Raw genomic sequence first — 14,158 nt, 5'->3', positions numbered from 1 at the left:
CAGGTGCAGAAAATCATCCAGCTTCCTTATGAAGCAACACTTATTGTAAGAGAGTGAGAAGAGCAGACTCTGAACAGGTGCTCCGCAGGTAAGAACATCGTGGTGTGCATTTAGTGAGTCATAGTGTTAGAATTATTTGTTTTTCCTATTGTATTGCTTTGTGATGTGATACAAAATAATAATATGTGTCCACTTGCAAACACGTTTGGTTCTGTCTTTGAGTGTTAAAGTGCATGGTATGAAGAGGATGATGAATTGCAATTACAGCTTTAAAATGTATTATTTTCAAATGTATGGGTAACAAAATAAAAAAAAATTCCCATTGAACACAATGTATTTATTTTTAAACACACTACACACTGGCAGGGAGATGGATTTCAAAACTGCACTTCTGTCCTGTCTTATACACCTTTACCTTAACGTGGCTTCTGTTTTGTGAATGGAGCTCTATTTCATGCTCTGCTTTCACAAAGGCGTGAGGCTATTTTTAAACCCTACATTGTATAGTTTCTTTTAATGCTGTTTTGAGGTGACAAAGACAAAGATACATTCCTGTGTTATTTCTGTTTAGGTGTTGTGTCACAATGTATAAGAACCAGAAGAACAACACAGGTAGCGTATCACATCTGGAAATCTGCTTTATGGTTTGATTTATGTGTTTGTAGTTACTTACTGGCATTTTGGGTGCTGCTTACAGAAAATCTGTTTTACAGCTGATCTTGTCAAATCACAATAGATTTATTTGACAAGAAAATGTGGAATGTACCAATGTTTACACACTCTTCAATAGTTTGGGGGACTTTTAGTCACTTAGTTGATGTTTTTTTAAACTGCTTTTGTAATGAATATTATTACGAATAGTTATTTTCCGTTCTTCATACTGTTTCTTGTGCATTCTCCTCTATAAATCCTTTGCTGTTTTTTTCCAGATAGCACCTACAGGAAAATAAAGTTGAAGATTTCTGTAAACAAAGATGAGATTTAAGCAAATTGATCACAACAACAATAGGCTTTTGTTTTCCCCTCAGGGGGAAATGCAGTGTTTTACAAACCAGTTGCAGTTACGACGGAAATAAGATCTGGATATCTGTTCAAGTCTCCTCCCCAAAGAATGTTGAAGACGGAGGTGAGAATTGGCAGAATGGATGCAATTAATTGCAGCTCTTTATGTGTTGTTGTTTTAAATTACATTTCCTTATTTATTTTGTCATGTTTCTCCTGCAGAAGGCATGGAAGAAGCGGTATTTTGTGCTGTACAAAGTCAGTGAACAAGAACACCAGCTGACGTACTTCAGGAGTCTAGAAGAAAGGGACAAGCCACTTGGAGGGATAGACTTATCGCAGTATGTTCTCACAAAGCACATTCAATGCTAATTCATTCATAAATAAGTCATTTAATGTATTTTGAGTGCAGATCCCCTGTAGCATCTGTTTCATTTGTGTCCCTCTGTCAGAATCTCACTGTTGTATGTGAGCCCTCAAAACCACCAGAGATGGGACTGGGTCAAGAAGAGCTTCAAGTGCTCCCCATCCTGTGTGCTCTACATCAAGGCAGCTAACCGGGACTACTTCCTCATTGGGGAGAACAGGTCAGTCATCTGACCTGTTCTTTACAGGCGATATGCTTTATAGCTTATTTACCAACGCCTATGCATATTACTACACTGTACTGTAAAAACTCCTGACCTGCCACACTCAAGATAGAATGTCTTTTTAAAAAGACATCTACAACAACAAATAAGTAGATACATTTAGGGATATGTGAGAATGAAGAATGTCAAAAACCTTATCTAATATTTTTATTAAAAGCCTGTTATTAATTTTAATCACAGTTTTTCAAAGTATTTTAAAAATAAAGTTCAGTCGCTCACCATTTTGTTCTAACCAAATCTAATTTATTTGTATTGAGTAGAAATGCTGCCATTTAAATCAGTATACATTTTTCAAATGAGTTTGGTTTTAGATTGTTAAATGGCAATGTGCAGATGACTGAAAAGGGAAAGTTGGTGATGGTGTAACTAGGACTCAGGTCACACATCTGGGTTGGCCAATCCTCCTCTCAAGGCCCTCGATGACACTTTCACAGCGCCTCATAACCCCCCCCCCCCCGCCCATTACAGGTCTACTATTTTGGGAGTTCTAACAATCAAAAAGAAATAATGATGTTGCTTTACTATTTAGTGGCTCCATCAGCTGATAATGGCTTTGCCTTCCACTCTGCTCACACCAAATTGTTGATTTTGGAATTGAAGTTTGGAGTTATATGCCCTTCTTGCTTTTAGTGAAGAAGTGGACGGCTGGTTCTCTGACCTGTTTGAAGCCCTGAAAAACCGGCCACATAGATGTATGAGTTCAGAGGTACTTTGAGATTTTAGTTCTTTGTCATGTTTTGTAACAGCTTATTGAAACCAAGCTTATCTTACTACACTGCACTTTTTGTATCTATCATGTTAGTTTACTAGCTATGTCACTGTCACTCACTATATATATATATATATATATATTTTATATGTATCTTTTTTTTTCTTTTTTTCTGCTAAAGGAAATGCAATATGAGCAACCAACAATTGAGGTAAATATTATAATTAAGTCCATTTCTCATCTATTTTGACCACAAACATTGAAGGAATAGATCAACATTTAAAGTACAATTTATATGTAGCTGGAGCCAACAGTCAGCTAGCATTAAGACTGGAAATAGCTAGCCTGGCTGTGCCCAAAGGTAACTAAATCCACCCATCAGCACCTCGAAAGTTCACTAATACAACATTATATCTTGTTTGTTTAATCCGTACAAAAACTGACGTGTTAAAACGACAAGTGGTTATGTGGTTATGTGCTGAACTATTTCATGGCTGGCAGCAGTTGCCATTAGGGGTGGGAATCACCAGAGGCCTCACGATACGATATCATCATGATACTTATGTCACGATACGATATTATTGTGATTTTAAAGATATTGCAATATTCTGCGATTATATTGCAATTCATCACCCTTTTCCCAACTTCAAATTTTTTCCCAGTTTCAAAGTATGTCCCCAAAAGGAAACTTTGTCAACACCTGTTTTATCTAAAAAGATAAATTTCTCTGTTTGTTCATCTCACTTCAATTTCATTGCTGCAAAATGGGATTGTCAAGCAGACAAACTGACCAACACATATATAATAAAAGATCAATACTTGGTGCTTGTGTATCGATCCAGTATTGCCACGGAAAATATCGCGATACCATGCTGTATCGATTTTCTTCAGTTTTTTAGTTTACCAGGCAACCAGTGGACACTCCAATAAGTCGGCTCCTGGCTAAGAAATACTTCAACACATAACTTCCTGTAAAACAGCAAACAATGGAAAACTGAGATAGTAAACGTGCTGGAAGGCAGATTTTGACTTTGACTAGGGCCAGGCTAGGTGTGTCCCCCTTTCCAGACTTTGCTAAGTTAAGCTAACAGACTGCTGGCTCCAGATACATATTTACTATACTATAAAGAGTGGTATCAATCTTCTCTTCTAACTCTTGGAAAGAAAGAAAATAGACATATTTTACAAAATGTTGAACTATTCCTTTAATTCTCCATCATGTTTTTTGTGTTACTCGTCACCCGGCTCCAATGAATGCCAACACGTTTTATCAACCAATAATTTGCTTTTTACTTCTTTTATTTCTGAATATTTACTTCATTAATTTATTTTTTTGCCATCAACCTCTGCCTCCTTTTTCACAACACTTGCTCAGTCTCAATTTTATCAGTGTCCCTTGCGAACGCAACAAGCAACCACCGTACAGTTACATTAGTCATCCATGAAACATGCTTATCAATCATCTATTTGACTTTTGAAAATATACTTCTCTTCCTGTTTACCAGGTTATTTCAAATCCCCTTATGAAGAATAGGAATTCTGATTCTTCTGAAAAGGTTGGTCCGTAATTTTGCAACTACAGCTCTGCATGAAACTTTCGAGCCTCTTGTCTATTCGATACTTACTCAGAATCACCGAGACTGACGACATCAATGAATCACCACATTCCTTTGTGTGACTCTATTTGATGTGTTGGTTTGTTTTTGCGTGGGGAAAGACATGTGAATTCATGTATCTTCACTATTTATCTGTATATAAAATGTCAACACCACCTCTACATGTATCCATCGTTTTAGAGACATCCATGGTGCTCTAGCTCATGTTATTGTTATATGCAAAACATGTTATTTTAGGTATATTCGGCAGTTCAGTGTCAGGAATAAAGAATGACTCACAAAATGTTAGAATGATTAACTCTCATTAAATATCAATCCAGATAAATTTAAGGCAGCTTGATGTCAGTTTTGTTATTCAGGTAAAATAAAATAAAAATTCAGTGAAATGCCCCCATAGATCTCAAATTCAGTTCTTTCAATGGGATTGTCTTATTCATCTATGAAGAAAACTTTCTGCTGTCAGAATAATGTAAAAAATAATCTACTCACGTGAATATTGTACACATATATGTGTTTTCTTTTTTAGGCAGAGTTAAAATTCCGGTCCCTGTCTGATCCGTCCTCAAATGCTTTGGATAACGACACTGTAAAACCAAAGGTGCAGTAATTAGTAAACACAAATCTTATTCAAATGATGTTAGTTTGGGTGATGGAGAATTTGAGGTGACTCTTGGTTGCACACAGTATGTCATATTGCTTTCCGATTGGTCGGCAGAGTGAAGATCATGCCAAAAGACGTGCATCGGAACCTGTGAATCCAATCTATGACTATCCAAGAGACTACTTAAGACAATCACAAAGGGAAACCCTTCACAAAAAAACGGCCTCAGTGTGAGTGTTAATTATTGTATATGTAACAGTGTGTTGTTCTGATAGCCTACATTTCATTATTTCCAGTTATAATTTGCCCAAAATCAAAAATTCATCCTCACTAGTTTTACTTTGTTCAAATAACATACGCATATTATTTTTTTGCTTGTTATTTGTAGATATGAATCGATGATGGGAGTTAGACAAAATGCACAAGTGGCTGAGGAAGTGTAAGTTTGATTTACAGAGTGACAGATCACTGACAAAGATGTTTCTTAGTGATGATAAATAATCGCTGATTATTGTTGAAAGCTGTTAATTGTGCCAAATGCTTCTAGGAACCTTGAAGTTGAGGAGGTTACAACGGGCACCCTGATGAGGCATGTAACTGAAGTCTTTGACAGGTTCAAGACACTGATTTCGCCACTACCCCCATTCAGTGAGGAGACAGACACTGAGGACAGGTAGATCTCAGATTGATTGCAAGGTTGTTGTTTTTTCTTTGTGGGCTGTGTGTGTATTTTTGACTTTTCACTTTGTCTTCAGTGTCAGTGCCCTATGCTCTTTGTGTAACATGTTTTGCCAGTGCCCTAGATACCAAAATAGCTCTCTCATCAGTGGTAACCGTGGCCTCATTGGCTCAAACACCTAGACTGACAACAAGGAGGGCATTATCTGTAAAGCACAGAACTGTCAACACCTCAGAGCCTGTTTGGCAACGTATGTGCTTAACAAGATGAAACATATTTTTTTATCTTGTACAAGAGGAAGAAGATGGTACTGATGATCATCTTTGTTATGTTTACAGAACTGAGCCATAAGAGTGTATGTGGTGATAGACCTTGTATAAGCTGAACTTACAGGTCAGATGTAACTGATCCTCTACATGTTAGCTGTACTTTGTTTATTATTCTTAGATCCCTAATAAGATACATTGCATGTTGCAGTCACAGTGAAATAATGTACCTTTTTGATAACACAGAAGCCACTTTGGCTACAAGTGACAATTATGGGATAATTGTAAATGCTAGAAGTAAGGAAGAGTTATAAAGTTACCAACTCAGTGATGAACATTATAAAACCATGTCTATCTTTAGCTAACATTAGTCACCATAAGCCACTGGTTATACCAGACCAAGTAATGCTGTAGCTGGAAAACGCCTGCACAGCGACTTTAGAAAGGGTGTGTTTTATTTATTAAGAAACACAACCTTTCTAAAGTAATAAGAAATTCGTATGAATCATCTTTTCATCTGGAAGGGGAATAATGTCCTATTTCCTCAAACCGTTGTGTCACTTTAAGGCAGTAGCATGTAAAACAACACACTGCACGTCTGAGTAACTACTTCACTGTGTGAATCTGACTTTGTCAGATGGCAGGTTTTAGCCAATCAGATGTAACTTCCTTGTTTACCAAGCCCCCCTGTGTTAATCAGCAATAACATCCACATTGTGACTCTTCCAGCTGTTTCATGCCATCATTTCCTGTATGAAAATACTCTTTCCTGCTGTTCCATTTGCTAAAGTACAAAACTGTGTGATAATTCTGCATTTCACACTGATTGCTGGCCACCTGCTGTGCTGCCACACTGAAGAACACTTTTCCTGCTACATTTGGCATATGGGTCAAACGATTCCTTTGTAAAGGGCCTCGTAATTAGAATTCCTGTTGCGCCTCTACAGTGATTTGAGAATGATTTGCTTCTACCATGCTGCTTTTATAAACTATTTTTGAATAAATCTCAAGACATCTGGTCCCCTTTTTGTATAACAGAGAAACCTTGTTTGGTTTTTTGGAGTGTACAATGCTCTTTGACCCTCTGTCAACCGTTTTTTCCTTTCTTTCATTGTCATTATATTCTGCCAAAAAACTGGACTTCTGTCCATTAAAGGCTTCTTTTTTTTAAGATAATTTTTTGGGCATTTTCAGCCTTTATTTTTGACAGGACAGCTGAAGAAATGAAAGGGGAGATAGAGGGGGAATGACATGCAGCAAAGGGCCACAGGTTGGAGTCAAACCCAGGCCCACTGCAATCAAGGAGTGAATCTCTATATAAGCGCACCTGCTCTACCAACTGAGCTATCCAGGAGCCCCATTAAAGGTTTTTAATACAGCGCCAAAATCTGTTGTTATACTATCTGGCTGTGAGTTAGGGCATATTCAGATGCCGTTCTATAGTCAACACAAAGCACTACCATTCCTGCTTCATGAAGTGTTATGGTTTATTTTCACTGTCTTTCCAAGATGTCTCATGGACTTTTGTTAGATGCCAACTAAGAATACATCAGCGACTGAATGTAAATGAGACATGTACCAAGATCTGATGATATAATCCCTCATGCCGTTACTTGCTTTTGCAGGGAAGAAAAACGTCTGACGTCAGATTTCAGCAGCAGCTCCAGTGACAATGGGGCCAACTCTCCTGTAGAGATGCTGGAGATACCAGATGTGCACACACTGAAAAGACAAAGCTCGACTGAAAGGTGAGATTGACCCTGAATCTAAAAACGTAACTACCAAGTGGGCACTATGACCTCTCTTGTAATAATAATATACATTACAAATAGGGACATTTTATGTAGGGTGTGATGATCAACTGAAGCAGAAGGTTATCACGAGTATTCATTCAACATTTGCTTTACTTGTAATAGTACAAGGACTCGTTTGAAACTGTGGCACTGTCTGCGAGACTGTTTAGACCTGGCATTCATCTTTGGTATTCAGATCACAAGTAGACAGCTCTAAGTACGTCTGTTCAGATCTGGCATTAGCATGTGTCTCCAAATGTGTCTAGAGTGAGTACATTTTATAAACCTTCACGTTCATCGGCGTTGACTGCGGTTTACTTTTTGTTGCTTCCAACGTTAAATGATTGCCGGCGCACTGCCATGAGTTCATCAGGCAAATGTCTATACTCACACATTTTAATTGTAATATTTTGTGAGCTTACAGTAGAGTAGGTAGTCCTTCAATGCGGCCCTGGACACATACTAGTACACATGGCTATAAGAATGTGGTCATGTGCAACCCAGATGAAGTGGTCTGGGCAATCGGATCTCAATATCCTGGGTACATTTACACCTGGACGGAGCTGTCCACTTGTGATTGGATCTCTCAGGACGGATGTAAATGACCATGCCAAACAAAAAGTCATTGTCTTTGTCATGGTTACAGAGAACAAATAAAAGTAACTAGAGAGGAATGCTGGAACCTGCAATTTATATGTTGCTGGACTGGTTAGAGTGGTTTCTGCAAGCAGACACTTTTTTTTTTTTTTTTTTTTTTTAACCTTTATTTATTCAGGGAAGGTTCACTGAGAGGCAGCCTCTCTTTTGCAGGAACGCCCTGATCACATTCACACAGTTCCACATTCATACCTGGAAGCTGCCCAGTACAACCACAGTCTGATCTGCTGGCCACTGAGCAGCTCCACTGGAGCGGTTGGAGGTTAAGGGCCTTGCTCAAGGGCACCTCAGTGGTGGTGATGGGGGAGGGACAAGCGCTGTTCTTTCACTTTCCCCACCCAGATTTATCCTGTTAGTCTGGGGATTGAACCGACGACCTTCTGGTCACAAGCTCACATCTCTAACCTTTAGGCCACCACTGCCCCACTTGTATGATGATAGTTGAATAATAATAAACAGTGCTCAACATTAAACAAGCGACTTTGAAATGTGTTGTTCAAAGAAAATTAGATGTCCTTATCTATGCAGAAACTCATGCAACTATAATGGAGGAGGCAATAACAACCACAAGTTTCTGCTTCTATGTGCTTGTTGTTGTGAACTGGAAAGGCCAAATTTCAACAACCCGTTCATTGTCGTCAAATGCCGGTGCCAAAGTGAGGGACTCACATGCACTTAAATGCACTAGCATGCACTTGCAGCTGGACTGGCTACACACAGAGGGAGTGTGGCTTTATTTTCTGCTCAGGATGCCATTATTCCACTATATCTTTACATATCAAATATTTGTTTGCTGCTATAATAATGTTCTGAATATTGTGTACAGGAGCTTTAAATAAAGCTTTTGTTGTTTTTTCTTTTTCTTTCAAGCCTGAACACCATCACCCCAGAGGAGAGAGATATTAAGGTCCAGCAGGCAGATTTGAAAAAACACCTGACACTAACAGAAGTGGATGGGAAACCAAGGTAAGTTTGTCTATGAAACAGGACCCATTAACTAATTGTAGTATATAAAATAAAATTAAAGCCTCAAATATTGGACTGCTTTGATTGAGATATTTGTAAATGCTTAACAAATGTTCTACACAAATTTTATTTTTCTGTATGCATTGATAATAATGTAAACATTGAAACCACATATGTGTTTGCCACATTCCCTACTGTCTGATCCCACAATCCACAAATTGACAGTTTAAAAACAAAGTTAACATCAGGACATGCTGGCCGCGATGCTGCACGCCCTTATTTGCTCTTTCTGCAGTTGAGAAAAGTCAGACTCAATGCTCGGCTGCAGGAGCTGTCTATTCATTTGTAGTGGATGATTCAGAGCATTTAGCTGTGACTGAGATTTAGTAACTGCTTTGCAATTTGTTTGATTCTACAAAAATGGAGCCCAACACACAATGTCTACACAGGCTGTGTAGTAAAGGCAACATGTCAGCAGAGCAGATTGAGTCCTCTATCATTGTCTACAAGACGCATTCAGGCCCAGTATTGAGTGTAGGTCACCAACACACAATCACTGTAGTCACACATGTAAAACGGTAGAAAATAGATTTGAAGTGTGAACATCTGCTTCAGGTCATTATTAAACAGGTAAAGTGCAAGTGAAACGTGACCTGTGAAGACAGCTGGATTCATTAAATAGACGTGCATCTGTCCCATCAGACGTGTTTGAGAAGGACGAGTGAACAGCGCGGCTGAAACGCCTCCGGTGTAAACAAGCCGTAAGATGCAAGTCAAACCTGCAGTAGAACAGACAGTAATCTTCTGATTGCAAATACATGTGGGTTTAGCTTTTCAAAAGACGTTCAGTGGCTTCAGCCATTAAATGTAAGGTGTTGAGGATTATAGTGTTAGTATATGCTAGTTCCAATAGGAGGAAATAGGGGGTTAATATGTCTATTTGACCGTGATAGACAAATAAAATACAAATAATTAAAATCACAAATGTCACGAGAGCTACATAATTAATCTAAAAAACAGTGTGTGTGTGTGTGTGTGTGTGTGTGTGTGTGTGTGTGTGTGTGTGCGTGTGTCACAGTGTGTCTGGATGGACAGGCCAGCCACAGACAGCATGTCTGTTTCACAAAGGAGACCAAATTCTGGCAATTAATGACTTGCATGCCAGCAGCATGGAGGATTTCAACGTTTATCTCAGCAAATGTCTCAAGAATGAGGTACATTTATGAGCCAATGCCAAAACACTAACACATTGTCAGCGCCCAATGATATTTGCATGTATCGATGAATGTGTGACGAGTCAAGCTCATCTGAGGGGTACATTATTTCTCTTTTCAGGTGAAAGTGACCATCCTGCGTCTACCTGGATGCCAGCCTCTGCATTCATCAAACTGTCCTTGCAGTGACTGACTGCAAACTGACCATTAGAGATGAAACAGTTACTTTTCATGTTGGATTGTACCATGTATTGACCACTTTAGACAACCAACAGTATTTTGACAGGGCTGTGGGCAGTTCCTATTGATCTGTCACTCTACTAGTTTATTCAATTTAAATGTCTAGAAAAGCTTTAAGTGATGGTAAAAGTAAAAAAAAAAATTTCATGATTTTAATATCTCATCCACCATGACTCACATATTTACAAAAGATCAAATGCACTTGGTGTGTGAACAATGATTTACAGTTTTAACAGAGCGTGATTTATAATGAAATGTTATTGTGTATTGTATTTACTGCAAATAAGAGGTTTGTTCTCAAAAGCCATCCCTAGAAGGAAACAAAAGGCAGAGATTTTACTAAGACATATTTCCTCATACCGCCTGTATGATGCTAAAAAAAGGACAGTCTCATGCCACAAGCTCCTGGACCCAAAACAAATGTGCTCACAGGATAAAATTCAAATTCAGGCACTTAGTGCATAAAATGGTGCAAAATGCACACGGTTACTGTATATAGACTTCTGTAAAAATGCTATTTTTAATAATTAACTTTAATCCAAGATGACAGGAAGCAACGGTGTTCATCAACAGCCATCTCTCTCCCATTTCATATCTCAGCTGTCCTATCCATTAAAGGCAGAAATGATAAAAAAAAATAATTATAGCTTGGGAGGATGTTTTTTTTAAATTATGTCTGGTGACCAATGCCACTCCCGTACAACATCAAATGGAAATTATCTGCAAAACCCGTTCACTTGAAGTGCTACAAACCATTCTTTTATATTTAAAAATGCTAAATTATGTCCACAGTGAACAAGGACAAAGCTGGCCTCTAAAAACATTGTTAATATTCCCATGACATCGTATCAGTCTTTCCAAGCTTAATGTTTCAAGTTTTAATAGAGCTATTAAACAGATACGAGTTCTAACAAAGAAATTATTCAGGACATTTATTTCTTAAGGCCATTCTTCAACTGTGATGATCAAGCTGTGATGTATTATAAATACTCTCCATTACAAATAAATGCATTCTTTGCAAGTGTGCAACAAATACAGGTTGTACTGGGACATTGAATCTGTGTTTTATTTGTAAAATGATATGAATAAACTTTAAACGCTGCCTTTTTCTTGGACTAAGGAATGCAGAGTTTATGCAGCAAAAATACGCAATTCATTGGAATTGTTACTAAGCAACATAACTCAGTTACTACCAATTCCTTTACTTCCAAAAGCCATTAAATTGAGTTTTAAGCTTTAAAAGTTTTGATTATCTTCATGTTTACATTTCAGGAGTCCTGTTACATCTGAAGACATTCTGACAATATCATTTTAGACCAGTTTCATAAAACCTCTCGTAATCTTATTCTTTTTTCAAGGAATATCAGCTGATATATTATTTACTGAAGCATAAAGTCAGAGCTAAAGGGCATCTATTTAAAAAAGTTGGTGGGGATTCTGTATCCCTGTCAGCAGGGTAAAGGCTTGCAAGGGCAAGAACCTGAACTTCCTTGGATGGAAAAGAAATATAAAGATAAGGAATGTTCTTTGTCTCAATCAACAAACAAAAGACACTGACATTGTGTTAAAATTAAAATATGAAAATATGACTGGCCAGGCATGACAGGTAAGGATTTGTGGATTTTGTGCTTAAACACTATGTGCAGTTGTGTGTTTTCTCACCCTTTGGGCTGATTTTACGGATTTCCTCCACGTAGTCTTTGGCTCGGTAGTCAATGGGGTGAGTTACCTGCCTTGAGCAATGGTCTCATGTTTGGGGGATGATGCCGTGCCAAAAACCATCACATCTGGCACAGTCTGACAGTAACAGCGAATATTCTTTTGTTATTCATATGCAAAACTCAAAATCAGACACCAATAAGACATACTGTACCTAAAGAATGAAATAGAAAGACATTTCAACAAGCACCACAGTCAATCCAATTTCAGTTTGGCAAGAAGGGAAGAATATGATACGCCATTATTAGAAATGGCTCACTGGAAATGGCTCCCTGTGGGCAGAGATAGTAATACAGTGGTTATTACATCAGCCAAGTAAAGTGGGTGATAAACATGCAACACATATATGATTTGAAATAGGAAGAGAGGCAAGGGGTGTAATGAAATGCCTAGAGATGGTTTTATAAACCAATTATCAGGGCAACATTTTATTGTGAACACTGCTATGCCAAAAAATTAAGTGATGAAAATTTACAAGATTCAGTGTTCATAAATGTTACATTTTAAAATCAAATCATTAGTAAATTAAGATATTAATTATACATCACTGACTGCACACCCTGGGATATACTGTGGGAATCTACAGTACAACATTGAACCTTTTCAATGTACAGATTTTGCGGCAAACATTTTCCTCACTCTGGCCCCTGAGATTGAACACGCACAACTCAGGCAGATGGGATAAGTTGAAGTTCTACATGAAAGGTGAAATCACAGTGACTGTGAAAAGCCTGTTTTATCAGAAACTGAGATTCAGAAAGCTCCATCTCTGTAAAGCATGTCTCTGCTGTCTCAGAGATAAACTGCTGAAAGGTCTGACTGCAGCACACTGTTCAAGACAAGTTTGCATTTCCCCAACAGTGGCATTCCTCCAACACTATTCATTCCCGAAGAGGCACTAATGGGGAATGATTTTAGTGTACAGTAGCAGTGAAAATCCAAAATAATAAATAAAAATAATGCAAACTTAAAAACCACTGATTGTGCCAAGTTTGCTAATTATAATAAAACTCATCTTCAATCTCATGTATGTAAGTAGTATGAACAGGTTAATGTTGCAAAAAATGAAAAACAGGGGGGGGTTAAGAAAGTTTAAAACATTTATTTTTTGTTAAAATAGAACAAAATACAGATACTTATAAAATTGCACAATTTTAAAGCAGTAGTATATTGTTGACACTAACGGTGGAGGTGGGCACAGCAGGCAGTGAACACGTCCAATTAATTCAGTTCCATTGTATAATAATTTTTACTAAAAAAAAACAGTTTATCTGTGTTTTAAGCCCCCAACGTCTCCTTCCAGGCAGCGAGGCACTAGGATTAGGCAATGGTTAAGGTTAGGATTAGGTGCCTTGAAGTCAACGGTCGCAGCGCTGCCTAGGAAGGAGACGTTGGGGGCTTAAAACACCATTGAGCAAAAAACCAGGTCTAATTGTAGACAATGTGTGTACGACCTCAGATCATGTTTACACAAAATGGCTTTCAGAGTTGTTTTAATTCATACCTTTATAATAGATGTGAATGCACTTCATGTTCACCTACTTCATCACAACCCCTCACTCTGCATTGGAATACTAGTGTTATGAGCTCAGCAGTCTGAGGCAACTTCACTAAAAGTAAAACAATGAGTAATGTTTAAATATATTTGTTCCCCATGGTCATACAGTATTGAGAATCGATTGGTTTTGCTCTTATAACCAAGGAGCAATAGAGGCGATTTTGAGTCCAGCTGTGAACAAAGTTTATTACAGTGCAGCTTTAGCTTCCATGAGCCACTCATTGAAGCACTTCTCCATAGCCTTCCTGCTAGCCCAGCTGCCATTGTTGACTGTCGGGATGATCTTGAGGGGCTGAAGCCACTGGACGAAACGCTTCAACTCCAGAAAGCTGCTGTGTTCACTGTATGGGATTCCTGTCAAGTAAACAAAAGGGTTGCCATCATTGTGTACCCAAACGATGGCAATTCATATGTAGCCAAGCGGAGCACAGCTAATAAGCCCAAAGATAACCCATGTTTTGTTTCCTCACAGGGTTATTTTAAGTGAA

At 38.2% G+C, this 14,158-nt stretch overlaps 2 protein-coding genes across 5 annotated transcripts in view; one reads left to right on the top strand and one right to left on the bottom strand.

The window, feature by feature from the left end:
- The first annotated feature begins 1 nt into the window (after position 1).
- LOC116061482 (pleckstrin homology domain-containing family S member 1) lies at positions 2 to 11,502 on the top strand. 3 transcript variants are annotated; one of them, XM_031315713.2, is made up of 16 exons: positions 2 to 88; positions 572 to 612; positions 1,029 to 1,126; positions 1,225 to 1,343; positions 1,455 to 1,589; positions 2,283 to 2,358; positions 2,543 to 2,572; positions 3,867 to 3,917; positions 4,504 to 4,575; positions 4,693 to 4,808; positions 4,967 to 5,017; positions 5,126 to 5,251; positions 7,149 to 7,271; positions 8,844 to 8,939; positions 10,018 to 10,153; positions 10,275 to 11,502. In XM_031315713.2, exons 2-16 carry the CDS (start codon positions 585 to 587, stop codon positions 10,344 to 10,346), a joined length of 1,329 nt encoding a protein of 442 aa, XP_031171573.2. In that variant the 5' UTR covers positions 2 to 88; positions 572 to 584; the 3' UTR covers positions 10,347 to 11,502. The 3 variants fall into 3 exon arrangements, with proteins under 3 accessions (XP_031171573.2, XP_035853286.1, XP_035853287.1); XM_035997393.1 differs by having other exon boundaries at positions 18 to 113; XM_035997394.1 differs by lacking the exon at positions 572 to 612 and having other exon boundaries at positions 18 to 88.
- Positions 3,223 to 14,158, bottom strand: part of dclre1a (DNA cross-link repair 1A (PSO2 homolog, S. cerevisiae)) — a 25,560-nt gene continuing 14,624 nt past the window's right edge. The window contains exons 9-11 of one of the 2 annotated variants that reach the window (XM_035997392.1): positions 13,838 to 14,024; positions 8,303 to 8,313; positions 3,223 to 3,246 (exon numbers count right to left, since the gene is read on the bottom strand). In XM_035997392.1, coding sequence (XP_035853285.1) covers positions 13,858 to 14,024 — 167 coding nt within the window. In that variant the 3' untranslated portion in view covers positions 3,223 to 3,246; positions 8,303 to 8,313; positions 13,838 to 13,857. Of the gene's footprint in view, positions 3,247 to 8,302; positions 8,314 to 13,536; positions 14,025 to 14,158 lie in introns of those variants that run through there. The other variant, XM_031315015.2, reaches the window with a different exon arrangement.

The sequence above is a fragment of the Sander lucioperca genome, chromosome 22 (assembly GCF_008315115.2).
Source record: "Sander lucioperca isolate FBNREF2018 chromosome 22, SLUC_FBN_1.2, whole genome shotgun sequence".
Classification (NCBI taxonomy): Eukaryota; Metazoa; Chordata; class Actinopteri; order Perciformes; family Percidae; genus Sander; species Sander lucioperca.
The sequence above is the reverse complement of the archived record's forward strand: the minus strand, read 5'-3'. Positions and strand labels throughout refer to the sequence as shown.

What these genes read in the sequence shown, in the direction of transcription:
- LOC116061482 (XM_031315713.2), top strand. Translation starts at nt 585, where the DNA reads ATGTATAAGAACCAGAAGAACAACACAG. An exon ending in TTCCTCATTGGGGAGAACAG is followed by an intron (nt 1,590 to 2,282) that starts GTCAGTCATCTG and finishes TCTTGCTTTTAG; the next exon opens with TGAAGAAGTGGACGGCTGGT. An exon ending in CACAAAAAAACGGCCTCAGT is followed by an intron (nt 4,809 to 4,966) that starts GTGAGTGTTAAT and finishes TGTTATTTGTAG; the next exon opens with ATATGAATCGATGATGGGAG.